This window comes from Pongo pygmaeus, chromosome 4 (genome assembly GCF_028885625.2).
Source record: "Pongo pygmaeus isolate AG05252 chromosome 4, NHGRI_mPonPyg2-v2.0_pri, whole genome shotgun sequence".
Taxonomy (NCBI): Eukaryota; Metazoa; Chordata; class Mammalia; order Primates; family Hominidae; genus Pongo; species Pongo pygmaeus.
Window position 1 is genome coordinate 41220409 of NC_072377.2, and position 15623 is coordinate 41236031.

General features: G+C 39.7%; 1 protein-coding gene across 2 annotated transcripts in view; it reads right to left on the bottom strand.

Moving 5' to 3' along the window:
- Positions 1 to 15272, bottom strand: part of MROH2B (maestro heat like repeat family member 2B) — a 74388-nt gene extending 59116 nt beyond the window's left edge. Inside the window, exons 1-9 of one of the 2 annotated variants that reach the window (XM_054488977.1) lie at positions 14740 to 15272; positions 13609 to 13670; positions 11024 to 11134; positions 9249 to 9408; positions 8390 to 8488; positions 5488 to 5642; positions 1983 to 2123; positions 1173 to 1265; positions 1014 to 1083 (exon numbers count right to left, since the gene is read on the bottom strand). In XM_054488977.1, coding sequence (XP_054344952.1) covers positions 1014 to 1083; positions 1173 to 1265; positions 1983 to 2123; positions 5488 to 5642; positions 8390 to 8488; positions 9249 to 9408; positions 11024 to 11134; positions 13609 to 13670; positions 14740 to 14767 — 919 coding nt within the window. In that variant the 5' untranslated portion in view covers positions 14768 to 15272. The remainder of the gene's footprint in view (positions 1 to 1013; positions 1084 to 1172; positions 1266 to 1982; positions 2124 to 5487; positions 5643 to 8389; positions 8489 to 9248; positions 9409 to 11023; positions 11135 to 13608; positions 13671 to 14739) is intronic. The other variant, XM_054488978.1, reaches the window with a different exon arrangement.
- Between the last annotated feature and the right edge of the window lie 351 nt (positions 15273 to 15623).

Genomic DNA, 15623 nt, shown 5'->3' on the forward strand with positions numbered 1-15623 from the left:
TTTGCAGATATAATGAAGTTAAGAAGGTTATTAGAGTGGGCCTGAATTTAATATGACTGGTGTCCTTACAGGAAAAGGAGAAGAGACATGGGGCACAGTGAGAACACCATGTGAAGATGGAGGAAGAGATGACAGTGATGCTTCCCCAGCTGTGAGAGATGCAGGTGTTGAAGCAAGGAGGGGTGAAAAAAGGCCTGGTTGGAGGACAGTGGTTTATTCTAGAAAGCATCAGGGGTAAGGTGAATTAGTTAGCTAGGCAGGGGTCGGGGAGAAGAAGAAAGTATAGAGACAAAGGGGCCAGTCAGGAGAGAAGTAGAAAAGTATGCATACACATGACAGAAAGATATGCAAGGAGGTAGAAGTGATGTAGTATTTGGGGGAGTGCAGAGGTGCAGGAGGTATTCGATTGCTGCTGTCCCTCCTCCTCAGGGACTGTATGGGAGCATAGGTTTGTATTCTGACCCTGGGATTTTGGTGCCCTATGTGCATCCCATGTCAGACCTTCTAATCAGGTGATATAATGTAAGGTCAAGATGAAAAAGGATAGAGTGAAGGACAGAGAGAGAGAGACGGAGTGACTGATGGTTAAAGAGGTGTAGACACTAAGAGATGACCAGGAAGAGAAAAGGGTGACTTTGGTTTGACACAGACTCAAATAATCTCAAATACCAAAAAAAAAAAAAAAAAAAGAAAAAAAGAAATTTACTATTTTTAGGATTGTCAACTCACTCCAGTTTTCCTGGGACTTCCTTGGTTTGAGAACTGAAAATTTTATCTCCCTGGACCTATCCCAGTCGTGGGAACCCTGGCATCATTGGCCATTCTTCCCGTCCTGCTCCTCCTGGGAACTTGTGGGGAGAGGGGCAGGCACAGAAAACTGTGAGTTAAAGAAACAGTGTGTGTGTTTGTGTGTGTGAAAGTAAGTTAATGTGACAGTTTGCCCTCCTTTTACCATTGTCATCATCATCACTTGGGGACATTTTTATTAAAAGCCTTCTGGATGCTGGTCCTACCTAGAATGAGAAAACAGCTTGAAGCTTCCATTTCATTTTCCTTTACTGGAGGCTCTGGAGCTCTGCAGATCTGAATGGGGGTGGAAATCAGGTGGTAGATGTTAAAAACAGAAAACCGGTTGAAATTAAAAATTGGAGTTGACAGCATGGTCTTCTTACCTGCTGGAGTAAATTGATAAAGATGGATCTTCTCAAGCTCCTTGGAAGGCCAATGTCGTAAAGAACTGCTGCAGTCAGTATTTGTTTTAGGCTCTAAAGTGGAAACTCCCACAAGTTAGTTGGAGGCTGCCAGGGAAGCAGCTGCATAGGATGTGGAAGGCAAATAATTGTGTTTTGAGAGAAAAACAAGCTCCTCATCTTCCTGTAGTTACAAATTTTCTTGAATGATTCTGGCCCCTTCCACCCTGTTCAGTGCCTCAGCAGCTTGGAATGAACGAATGAATGAATACCCTGAATATCCCCCCTTTTTTTTTTTTTTTTTTTGAGACGGAGTCTTGTTCTGTCACCCAGGCTGGAGTGCAATGACGCAATCTCGGCTCACTGCAACCTCCGCCTCTCGGGTTCAAGCGATTCTCCTGCCTCAGCCTCCCGAGTAGCTGGGACTATGGGCATGCGCCACCATGCCCGGCTAATTTTTGTATTTTTAGTAGAGACGGGGTTTCATCCCATTGGCCAGTCTGGTCTCAAACTCCTGACCTCAAGTGATCTACCCGCCTCGGCCTCCCAAAATGCTGAAATTACAGTTGTGAGCCACTGAGCCAGGCCCAGAATGAACGTTCTTAATCCCTTTCTGAAGTTCCCATCATCCAGCGATACAATCTTTTTCCTATCTCATATTCCTCAAGAGATATTGAAAGTCAGCTGCCCAAACAGGAGTTTAAGCTCCTTAGGGTCTTTTGAGACTTAATAGCCTCCCGGAGGGTTGCAGGCGGGTTCTCTGATTCAGTTCCTTTAGGGTATGGCTCTTACCTGAGTGACATGGAAATCAATCTCTTTGTCTTTATACTGGTTCAGGAGCCAGGGCACCTGGCCCAGGGCGTATCCACGGAAGTCTTCCCGATGCAGCAGCAAGCTCACCGTAGGCCCGTGGGCCTTAACGATGCTCAAAGTCTGTACAGGCAGCAAACAAATACCGTTTCTGAAACTTCCTTATGTTTTTCATAGGTTTTCAGAACACCAGGAACTTTAGGTACTCCTCAAAACTTTCCTCACTGCTTCAGCCAAGAAATAGTTCTTTAAATTCTTTAAAATCTTTAAAAAATGTTCAGGTTAAGATCATTGCATGGGACACAGCTATATTTGTATTTACATATGTATTTATACTGATACTCATTTCAATACTTGCCCTTCTCTCCTATTTTTTATTTTATTGTATTTTTTTGAAACAGAGTCTCGCTTTGTTGCCTAGGCCGGAGTGCAGTGGCACGATCTCAGCTCACTGCAATCTCCGCCTCCCAGGTTCAAGCAATTCTCCCGCCTCAGCCTCCTGAGTAGCTGGGATTACAGGCGCCCACCACCATGCCTGGCTAATTTTTGTAATACCAGATTTTATTTTATTGTATTGTATTTTTTTGACAGAGCTTTTCTATTTTTAAAACCTCTCTCTAATAGTCACTTTCTTTTAGTATATTAAGCAATCTAGAACTTACCTCATCTTAAAGAATCTTCAAGCCGACAGGATGGCTCACACCTGTAATCTCAGCACTTTGGGAGGCCGAGGCAGGTGGATTGCCAGAGGTTAGGAGATCGAGACCAGCCTGACCAACATGGTGAAACCCCCGTCTCTACTAAAAATACAAAAATTAGCTGGGCATGGTGGTGGGCGCCTGTAATCCCAGCTACTTGGGAGGCTGAAGCAGGAGAATCACTTGAACCTGGGAGGCGGAGCTTGCAGTGAGTGGAGATGGCGCCACTGCACTCCAGCCTGGGTGACAGAGTGAGACTCCGTCTTAAAAAAAAAAAAAAAAAAGAATCTTCATTGATTCCACCTCACTTTGACCCCAACTATTACCCCCATCTGACTCTGTTTCTCTTTCCTGCCCTTGGAGCAAAGCGTTTCCAAGGTATAGTCTTTATTTGCTACCTCTACCTCTCACCTCCCATTCACCTCTCAATCCACTAGAATCTTGCTGCCATTCAGTGTGGAAAATCAACAACTTCCAGAGTATGAAATATAAATGTGATAAATTCTGATTATAAAAATGTAGAAATCACAAATGTTATGTTGAAGAAAACATAATACACATAGTATCCATGGATAAACACTGGTATATTTTAGTATATTTTTAATTTGACTTCTTATTTCCTATGTTTTCCATGAATTTTAATTTCTTAAAAATTGACATCATTCTTATAGAGTTCTATATTCTGCCTTTTCTATCTAATGTTTGATAAATTTTTTGTATCAGCTACATTTGACAACAAATTCATCTCAAAACTTAGTGGCTAATGGCAACTATCATTTATTTCATTAAATACTATGTATTAGCTGGGTGGTTCTTCCACCACACATTTCCAAGCAATGGACACTTGTCAAGATTTTTCTTGAGTGCTGTAACACTCAGGACTACATCTTTGCTTCTTGAAAACTTCTCCTTTCTAAGCTTCTAAGACCTTATTCTACTTGACTCTCCTACACTCTTAGCACATTCCCTATTCTCCATCATGAGTTCTTCTCCCTTGCTTTCCCCTTAATATTGATGCCCTCCAGAACTCTGTTTTTGCCACTTTCCCACTCTATATACTCTTTAAACAACTCCATCTAAATCCACTTATTTGGTTGTCACTTATACAACGATGATACTCAAATCTATATGTCCAGTTTTTGCTTTTCCTTTTTAACTCCAATCCTGAATATCCTCAAACCTACTAATATCTCCACTTGACTGTACCATAGGTGTTCAAATCAAAATGTCTACATCAAACTGATTTTGTACTGTCCCACATTTGTAATTCCTCCTCGTTTAAATTGATGATCCCAAGATCACCTGAGTCAGAAACCTAGGAAACCATCCCAGGTTCCTCTATCGTAATAAGCATCCAATTGATGCCAAGTCCTGGTCATTCTAGTCTTCAGCATCTGACTCCTCTGATCAGTCCCACGAACACTATGTTAATTGATCTCTTTACCACTTATGAGCTGGAATATTTCTATAGCCTCCTAGCAGGCAGTCTTATCTTAGTCCACCCCATACCCCTCTATTTTTAATGTTGATATTAGAATGATTTTTCTACTGCAGTACTCAAATCCTTGCTTAAAAGCTTTCAAGGGTTTCTTGTTTATTAAAAAAAAAGTCCAAACTTGTATGTAGCAGCTAAGGCTCTTCATTATGTGACTAAGGCCATCTTTCTGGTTTCATTTCTTTCTGCCTTATATCTTTTTTTCTCTCTTCCCTTCCCCGTCTCCCATCACACTCACTCAGTTGTTCATGCTACCCCATTTTCAACCTCTGCCTCGGTAGGTTTTAGTCCCACTGTAGGGAATGCATCTTCGCTGTGGTGAGCAGCTTCATGGGCTGCAAGATCAATTCCAATGTTGCAGCTCACCAGGGCAGTTAAGTGCTTCCCTCTCTGTGCACCCTTGTCACTTTGTTTACCTTCTGTTCACTTGCCTGGCTCTTCCTGCGGGGAGCAAGGAGAGTAGTCGTTAAACAGATGCATTGAATTTGTTTTCCAGGTGCCTTGAAGAAAAAACTTCCCTACAGGATATTTTTAAAGTTCCATGTTGCTAACGATTTAACGACCTCAGGATGTTAAAAAATAAATGCTTTAATAGTTTAAATTGTTGAAAAGAAACTAAACTAGAGAAAGCTGCTAAGTGTTAAACCTTTTATAATAAAGCAATGAAAAGACCTAAATAGGATATCATTTAGCCTCCTTAAGAAAACTATAGCAATTAAGCAAGATAAAGGCAATACACTTTTAAAGCAAGATACATGTGAATGCACTTTGTAATCTATTCTTTACAAAGACAAGTCACTGCAGTATTTTGAAGCAGCCAAGTATATTCTTTAGATGTTATTTTATTTAATCATGATATTCATAGACACAAGAAGCACCTGTGGACTGCTATTTTTCCTAATTAGTGACTCAGCTCATATATGAGTTTTAATATATAAAATGTGAAATATCTAACTTTCTGGGACTTTTACTCATTTTATCTTATTGATTGTTCTTTCTACATACTGAAATGTTAATTTCATGAGTGTGGGATTTCGGTTTGTTTAATTCCTGCTACAACTTCAGCATCTGGAATAGTGTCTGGCATGTCATGGGGATTCAATAAACATTAACTGAAATGATAAATAAATAGTGATTTGAAATAGGTGGAAAAAAAGAAAAAATTGATAAATCTCATAAAATACAACCAATGGCTTCCAAGAATACTGAGCCTAATTATCATGTCACAAAGAGAAGAGAAATTTCAACCAGCATACAGGGACATCCAGCTTGAGGCATCCTAAGTCCCACTCACCTGCATGGGTGAGGCCAAAGGGGCCCACTTCTCCATTATATACCGGAACAGCATGAAGATCTTGTCAGACAGTCGGTTGGCATCCAGTCTGGGGTAGGGAAAATCTCTCCAGTGGTTGACATATTTGTAAATGGCTTTGCTGAATTTCTCAAGGGCTGCATTTAAAACACACAACCACAGACTGAGAAAAATATAAAGATGGGATAGACGATAAAATAATTTGAGAAGAGAGTGCTGATGATTAGTAAATATGTAATGGTTTTTAGATGATCTTACGACTGTATCAAATACACATATAGAAAGTGCTCAGCCACAAAAGTGAAATGCAAGTTAAAAGCATAATGAGACTCTACTATCCAGAATGTCTAAAATTTAAGACAGTCAATGCCAAGTGTTAACAAGACTAAGGTGTAGCTGGTATTCTCACATACTGCTGGTAGAAGGGTGAAGTGGTTCAAGCACTTTGCAGAACTCTTTGGCACTATCTAACAAAGTTGAATATGCATTCCATTTGACCCAACTATTCCAGTCTTATGTATATAGCCATTAGATGTGTGTAGATATGAGCACTAAAAGTTTGTACAAGAATACGTTCATATTAGCTTTTTGTTTTGGTAATAGCCCCAAACAGAATATAGTATAAATAGCTGCTAATAGGTAGAATTCTATTACATTCTATTAACATGTAATAGAATACAGAAATAAAAATGGGCGATAGCTCCACAGAACAACATGGATGAATCTTACAAACAGGCAAAGCTAATGGTGTTTGAAGTTAGGATTGTGGTTACCCTTTGAAGGTAACATGAGGGGGCTTCTGGGCTCTGACAATCTCCCACTTCTTGACCTAAGTGGTGGCCACATGGGCAACTTCACTTTGAAATAACTCATCAACATGTACACTTCTGATTTATGTGATTTTCTGTGTCTATGTTTTACTTCAATAAAATTAAAAAGAAATCTTAGGCCTGCCAAAATACCATTTGGACCACGAATCCATATATATTTGCATGAAATGCATAAAATAATAATATTATTTTCTTCAGCCCTTGTGTGCCACTTGTTTTGCTAGATGATAAAGAAAATTAATTAGTCCATTCTTCAGGGACTCCTCACATTCACAAAATACCCTGGAAAAGACCCTGAGCATGTTATAGCTGTAGAGCCGGCCATTTATTGGCTCATTCACAGTCTCTCCAAACTCCTTATAATTTCTTTGAGAATCTCTTGCTATACTTTATAATAGTTTATTTCTTGGTGTATGTGTGTGTGTCTCTGTGTGTGTGTGTATGTGTGTTTGTGTGTGTACATTTCTAACTGACCTGTAAGCACCCTGAAGTAAGGGATGATGTCTTGCTGGTTCATGGTATGTGAAGCAGCCAGCACAATGTCTGCTAATTTGCTGATTGATCAAATGACTAGGTATGGATGAATGGATGGACAGCTGAATGGCTGGATGGATAGATAGCTATTACATTTTATACCTTTTCTTTAGTGGCAGTCAGGCAAAAAGGTGCTTTAAGACCAAAGGGCTCTTAGATAATTTTATAACACAGAGAATTCCCTTTGTAATATTCATGAGGATTTCTAGTTTTATTTAATTTTACATTCTTGGTTGCTAATATTAAAGGTAGAAATGCTGTTAGAGGCTCCAAAGTTTATTTGCAGAAACACAGTGTTAGCTATGATAATAAGTAGGAATAGTAAAAAGTTTTGAAAGTGGGTTAGTCTAGCATAGCTGCACAAGTCCTTGAGTCAGACTGTCATAGTTGACAGTCTTGGCTCTGCCATGTACTGGCTGTGTGACCTAAGGCAAGCTGTCTGAAACTTTCTAAGTCCAGTGTTCTCACTTGTAAAATGGTGGAAAAAATGCTACCCATCTAAGGTGGTTGCTGTGAGAGTTAAATGAAATAGTAATCTTAAAATACCCAGGGCAGTGTCCAGGCACATAGCAAGTTCTCAATATATATCAGATAAAAATATTACTTTGATGACAGAACAAGAAGAAATGGGAAAAATGGAATAGAAGAGTCCTTGTTGATAGGTAAAGAAGACATTCCTGACAGCGTGGGCTTTTAAATTACAAAATAGTAGTGTTAGGGTACGTTGGAAGTGGAAGGGAATATAGCCATCACTTATTCTGATGTTTTTAGAGTTGAAACTGGGACTGAGAGAAGGGCAGGGTCACCTGGTGGCTCAGTGGCTGAGCAGAGACAAGAGACCAGGTCTCCAGTCTCATCCAAGAAACCTCCCTGTACACTGCAAACACTGCTTCCTAGGAATTCCAGGGCACGTTCTTCTCTGCAGGCTCTTGATTTCTGTGACATATTTCAGTTTTGGGTAAAGGAGTTTGTGACCATAGTTTGCTTGCCTATTTTTCTTGATTTTATGATTGCTTGTAGTTTGATTACTTTGTTTAGTTATCATTATTACAATACTACATTATAATCAGATGCTAAAATTTAACCTATGCTAAGAGCTGGTAAGTTCTGACAATCATTGCCAAGAAAGTGTTGTCCAACTAGAGAAGGAGGTCAGTCGAAGTGGAAGTTGTACAGGGCAGTGAAGAGTGTAGACTTGGTGTTCCCATAGACCTGTTTGAATGCCACCTCTATATCTCATTGACTGTGTCATCATTTTGGGAAAATCCTTTACTTTCCTTGAACCTCAGTTTTTCCTCTATACAATGGGCAAATAGTACTTATCTTGCAGAATTGCTGTGATGACTGAATGAGATAACTCCCTGCTGAGGACTTTCCATGTGGTAGGCACTCAATAAGTGGTAGCTATTATTATTCAAAAGGACAAGATTGGAGTTAAAGGGAAAACAAGACTTTTGCTTAATTTGTAAGACAGTTCACAGTCTGGTTTTAAGCAAAAAGGAAATCATCGGGATACCCACCAATACAGAAAGTCTCCTTCATCCTTTCATCCTCGGCCAGCCTGAGCATGGTTTGCATGGTAAGCAGGGTCATCATCATGAAAGGAATACTCTGGGACACTGGAGGGAGGGGCAGAAAGGAGACAAGTGTTATTTATCTTCTCAAATTTGGAGTTCTGTGACTCCAAATCAACAGGAAGCATTTCAGGGCTGCATGGAGGAGGCAGATGAGGTGTAGTAGAAAGACATTTCTATAATTCTCCCATCTCTACCCCACCTTAATTCCAGGCTGTAGTTAGATAATCAAGAAGGGGCTGGTTGAAAATAAGGTTCTAGCTACACAGCCACTTGTACCTGTTGTTAAGTGGCAGTTGCTTATTTGGAAGGCAGCTATGCTCACCACTATACCACCAGTGCTGCCAGCAATTGCTTAGTTGGATAATTAATTTATTAATGTCAATCTCTCCCACCAGATCTTTCCTGTATCCCCAAAGCATATGTAAACATATGTAACAGGTGATTCCTAAATATCTGTTAAATAAAGTAGTGTAGAAATAAATGGTAGGGATCCTTATTTCACGTAAGTGTTCAGTGGTTTATAGAATATACCTTACAGAAAATGTGCCTCTGCAAATGCAAAGCTGGATGAAGGGGAAGGTGAGGATGGGACAGTGGCCAAATTCAGAGCAGTCTGGACTAGTGGCTGGGCAGCAGAATCATCCATGCTCATTTTAAACAGCTGCCCGCATCCCTCTGTCAATATTTCTTGGTACAGAAGAAGGCAGAGATGCTCTCTCTTCTACCGTTTGCTCCCATTTAGCTTTTAGACAACTAGGAGTTGTCATTTCATAGGGAAAATTGGAGAATATTCCCACTATACCATAGCTGGTTGCCAATTCAGCCAGGGCAAGCACAACGAATTCATTTGGTAGCTCTAAGATCCTGAAGTTACTTTGTACTTCATACATCACAGAGTTGAAATCATGTGCAGCAAGAGACACCAAAACCTCACCAGCTAGCATTCTGATTTCTCTGAGCATCTGAGGAGGAAAAGAAAAATAACAATAACAACAAGAAAAGGGGCAGAGTGAGTCTATGGAGGAGAACTAGTCAGCATAATATTTATGTATGCATTTATTTATTTTTAAAATTATAGATTCAGGGGGTACATGTGCAGGTTGGTCACATGGTTCAACTGTGTAATGGTGAGATTTGGGCTTCTAGTGAACCCTCACCATTCCTCCCACCTTCTCTTCTTTTGGAGTCTGCAAAAACGTCTACCGACCCCCAAATCTGCAAGAACACTATTAAAACCAGTTTTTAAAAGTGCAATCAAGTTACCTCTGCTTTCCCGGCAACTGACACCTACCAAGAATCTTTCATCATGGTTTTCTAGCAGCCTGTTCTCTACTATACAGCCACACTATTTATAAGCTCCTCTAGCGTTGGGACAAAGGGAGAACAGGCTGTTACAAAACCATAGTGAGAAACTCTTGGTAGGTGTCAGTAGCTGGGAAAGCAGAGGTAATTAGAATGCATTTAAAACGCTGATCTTAATAGAGTTCTAGTAAACTTGGAGGTCAGTAGCTGTTTTCTTGCTGATTGATCTGGTACCATGAACACAGGACTTACATTTTATGTTTAAGTGATGCAAATTACTATGGTTGAAAGACTGAAAGGAAAAGTGAAAGGAAATGGGGCTAGGAATTGAGAACTTTGGTTTTGGTATTAATCTGGCCTAATTATGTCCAATATTGGTGGTATTGGGAAAGACTTCTGATTTTGGTGATGGTGAGCTAGGCAAATTTGATCAAACCCCCTCCTGAGGAAAATACAAAAGACCCAGATAAGATATTAAAAATATATACTCATAAAACCATTAGCAAACTCACAATATAGGTTGGAATGAATTAGTGAGTTGAGGCCTGAAAAAGATTATTGATCTAGAGAGATAAGCCCTGCATTTGAGACTGTTTTGTTGCATTTTGAAGCAATAGTCAGAGTTCAGGGCCAACCAGTGGTGAGACTCTGGTCATTCCACCTCTTGTCTTTTGGGATAAGACACCAAAGGGCTGTGTTCAGATGAAAAGTTAAATTGGTACTCTCATGAATGGCAATCCAATTTTGAGTTATAGAAGTGACCCAGGAATCTCAAACCCTGAAAGCAATCATAAATTCTTAGTGCCCTTGGCAGAAACAAGTAATACTTCTTTCTGGAAGAAATAACATCATCCTAGGATTCAAATTATTTCTACAAATTATTATTTTTTTGCTGTGTTGTCTATCAGACAATCTAAGATAAGTAGGTACATAAAGAAATAAGTCATATAGAAGCCAAGAAAATTGATTTCTAGTAATGTTACTAGCTGTCAATAGACAGCTGTGTTACTTTGAAAAAATATATCTCTAATGGTGAACTTCCTCATCTAAAAGGAGGTTGGATAATATCACCTCTAAAATCATTCTTATCTTTGCCTCAGTTTCCTCATCTGTAAAGGTGTAAATAACAGGCATTATAATGATATCCAAGTTACCACGAAGAACAAATACAAGTGATTTGTGGTCCTGGCAACAGTGTAGAAGAGCTTACTGATGTCCACATGGGTGCAGTTGGGTCACTTAAAGACCCTTTTCACCATCGTGAACCAAACTTACGTTGTTGTCTCTCATGTCCTTAGAAGCATAATAAATCAACCGTTGGACAATTGCATCATCCAAGATGTCAGTATTCTGAATAACAGAAGTGAGATGACTGTAAATGTCTTCCTGTGAATATACAAAGGCATACACAGAAATTTGGCTTGCAAAAATAAAGGAATCAAATGAAATCCTAATGAATAACGCCATTAAAGTAAGCAATATATCTTTACTACAGAATGGATTTCATATTATATGTCTTAATTGAGGCTTTCTTTTTTTTTTTCTTTTATTTAAGATGGAGTTTCGCTCTTTTTGGCCAGGCTAGAGTACAATGGCATGATCTCAGCTCATTGCAACCTCTGCCTCCTGTGTTCAAGTGATTCTCCTGCCTCAGCCTCCCGAGTAGCCAGGATTACAGGTGTGTGCCACCATGCCTGACTAATTTTTGTATTTTTAGTACAGACAGGGTTTTTGCCATGTTGGCTAGGCTAGTCTCGAACTCCTGACCTCAGGTGATCCACTTGCCTCGGCCTCCCAAAGTGCTGGGATTACAGGCATGAGCCACCGTGCCTGGCCTTAATTGAGGCTTTCTGAACATAACATGCATCTTTAGAAGTCAAAGGCTACAGAGCAAAGTGAATTCTAAAAACTATTTTAACTTGGCTACATTTCTATGGCAAGATCTAATTGAAGACCAGGATAGGCTACCTGCCATTCCATGTCTTTTGAAAATCACTGTTGTGGGACACTCAGGGGAATGGAAATGCCTGTTACCCTAATTGCTGCCCTTACTACCAGGGAGGGATATGGTACTAGGGAACACACTGTAGCTCCCCAAGAGGCTGCTAAGCTATGAAACTGGATCCTAAGGGACATTTACAGGCCCTCGTTTCATTCATGCCTCTGCAGACAGAAAGTTGTGGACAACCTTTTAGACAGGGCCTCCAGTTGTGTGGCTTGACTCGATGCCCCATGTGAGGGCTCTTGTAAATCTTTTAGGTGGCTATAGGTCCTCTGGATGATGAAAGAGAGACTGGTGTTCTGAAATCTCCAATAGCTTCAACAGGCACCTCCAGCCACTCCACCCATGCTTAAGTTGTTAAATAGCATCCTTTGCATTATTCCTCAGGGCTGGTCCTTGGGAAGTTTGAGAATAATGCATAATTTTTCTTTGCTTTCTTCCCTGTATTTTCTGGGCCTGCCTAACTATCTCTGTGAGCCCTTTTCTTGCTCCATGTGCTTACTCTCCTGTCTGCAGGCCTTGTTCTTTGGCAAGGCTAACATTTATGGCGCTCTCACCACATTCCTGGAACTGTGCCAGACTCATTATCTGGAGCATTTTATTAACGCTCAAAAGTCCCTGTGTTAGGTACCACAAATATATTCATTTTATAGATGAGGAAATTGAGTCCCAGGGAGCTTAATGTAGTTAGTGTTATGTACTGATGCTGCAATTTGAAACCAACAGTATGAATTTTAGCTGGCACCTTAACCTCTTGGTTATGCTGGCTATTATTATTCTTTAACTAGACTCACCATAAAATAACTAGGAAGTGCTTGTTAAAAATATGTATTCTCTGATCCCTTTACTGGAAATTCTCCTTCAGTGCTTCTGGGATCCGGAGGTTATTCTCCAAGTGATTCCCAATGTTTAAGAAATAGTGTTCTTTGGGAAAGGTGACTTCTACTGAGAGATTAATGTAATGGTTTTCAACTGTACCTAAATGTTTGGATAACGTCCAGGTGCCTTAAATGCTCAAGTTTTTCACAGACCAATCCAATCAGAATCCCTGGTAGTAGGGCCTGGGTGTGGATATTTTCCCAAAACTCTCTAAGGGATTCTAATATATGGTCAGGGTTGAGAACCACTGAATTAAGAGATAAAGGTATAGGCACTGCCCTTCACAAGGAGACAACACTGAATAATGATTAGGAACATTTGTTTGGAGTCAGATGGGCTTGCTTTTGGATATAGTCCTGCTGTTCTTAGTTGAGCAAGTCATGTAACTTCTCTGTGCCTAATTTTTTCTCAGTTATCAAATGGAAATAGCAATACCTACCTGATAAAATTTTTCTGAGGAGTGAATATTATACAATACACTGTTGTTTGGAAAATATCTAGCATATTACTTTCCAGATAAGTGTTCGATGAAGGGCAGTTATTTCTTTTATTTTATAAAAGGTTGTTGAAATGTGAAAAGCCTTCAATTCTTAGGTAAACTTCTAGCTGTGAAATAGCATTATAGATGAGCAGGGAAGAGCTTTTGGGATTTTTGTAACAATCCTCAAATTATAAAGGAAACAGTCTCATCCACATGTTTGTAAGTCTGACATACACCTTTCAACATCTGCCTGTATAAAGTTATAAAAAGGAACTTTTTTTTGCTATTTTCTAGACATAGATGCTGTGATTCTTGAAATGCTAAATATCATTGCTTAAACATTACAATGACTTTCATTACAACTGCATTTACTGAAAAATCTAATACCATGTAACAAGCCAGAGAAAAATGAGAAAGTTGAGGCAAAGAAACATATATATGAAATGTTGCAACAAGAAGACTGAAAAAGGCAAAAAGATTTTTCTCTGTTTTCCCTACCTTGTTAACAATATCTTCCTTGTTCAGCATGCCAAGAGTGAGGTTAATATCCCCAAACATCTCTAAAATGTACAGAAAAATATGAATTAAAATATATGCTGAAATGCCCTCCTGTTAATTATTTTGTAATCAACACAGAAAGTTAATTCATTCATTTATCCTCTCTCTCTCCCTTGACTGCTAGCTCTCTGATGGCAGGAACTGTTTTATTCATATCCATGACATAAGTGAAACTAGCAGGTGCTCAGTTATTATTATTATTTTTGAAACCTGAATCAAATGTGAAAGGGAAGATAAAAGATGCTGGATCCCTATTTATCCCTCCAGGCAAGTGGGCATTGCCTTGTAAATTCTCTCTTGCAGAGTTTAGCTCTAAGAGCCAATGAGGTGAGTTTCTCACTTCTGACTTAAGCATTAGAAGGCAGGGATGCAACATAGCTGTTTATTTTTCACTCGTCCTCCCCTCAATACCTCTCCCATCTTCTTTTTCCATACCCTTTTCAACTCCACCTATTCTCCCATGCCTGCCGACTCCCTCTTTTGGTCCCATGCTCATGAAGGCTTCCTGTTTTCTGACAATGACCTAAATGTGTTTGACTTGCATTTTCTAGGAATATATATTTTTGAATAAAGCACTCTAGAAAACTGGAAAAAAAATTGAGTCAAAGGAATTGAGCAATTTCAAGCTACATGGCAAGTTGGTAGGAGAAATGCTTTTGGAGATGAAGATTTCTTATGAACCTCCACACCAAACAACATACTCATTTAGGGCAATCTTTTTGGCAAAGCAGAAAGGCAGCCATACCTGGAAATTGGGAGAAATACTTCCAAAGGACTCTTCTAGTATTTAAAATTAAACAACAAACTGCCTTTCTTTGATATGTAGCCACTTTCTCCTCAGGTAGACTACAAATTTTAAAGCACAACCATCTCTTAGGCTTCCAGTCTATTATTGGTCGTTCACAATCAGCATGAATTTATTATGTATTTAGCATACCATTTCATAAATCCTTTGAGGTATACAGTCCTCCCACAGTGACGCACCATTCCCAGCCCTCATATATACTTATAACTCCACAGAAACAAAACACAGGGAAGAGCCTTGACTTCTCAGGATCTGATGATGCTTACCTATGGATTCCTCTGTACTAAGTGTCATGTCTTGGCTGTTTCAGGGTCTCTAAAAGATAGCACCTAAGTATTAGAAAAGTAAGGCTAAACAATCAAAGAGGCAGGTTGGCAAGTTTCTCATATAAGGTTCACATAAGCCTCTAAATGAAAGTGCCTCCTCCACTTGATTGGCACAATGGTCTGGGAGCTTCCAGCGATGGGCTTGCTGTTGAAGTTGATACTGTATTCTACCACTATGACATTTTCTTGCGTCTGAACTCCTGCTAACCAACAAAATGGCTGCATCTCACCAAATATTGTCCCTTTGGTGACCAGAGTATTTGGGAAAGAAGTAATTAGAGACTGAGATTCAAACCATTGTTGCAGACCAAAGGTACTCCTCTCCCTAAACTTGAGTCCATTGATCACAAATTCAGAAATGGTTTTCAGTAGTCGCTTTACTGTCCTGATGTTGGGAAAGGCTTTATGGTGAACTCGTTGATTGTTATATTTAGTGAAAGTCAGTCATATGAACTGAGCATGCTCAGTGGACTGGAATGCACTTCAGGGGCAGTTGGATGGAATGTCCAACTGACAGCAGCAAAGCGAAGCCCTCTCTACCTCCCTCTCCATTAATTCCTCACTGGCATGTTCAGGATCTTGGCGTCACTCCAGGCTCAGGCTTTTTCTCTGTCTTCAGCTTTCTTTTTGTTTTCAAATTATTTTTTATCTAGACCAATTTTCCATAATCTTTTCAACTTTTCTAGCATGAATTGAAATCTGGTCCCCAACTATAAATCTATGTGATGACAATCTTCAATGTATGTCCAGACTCTACATGAATACAGAGGATGATAGAGAATGGGAAGGGGGTACTGCTCATCTATAGGGCTAAATGTAGAAGG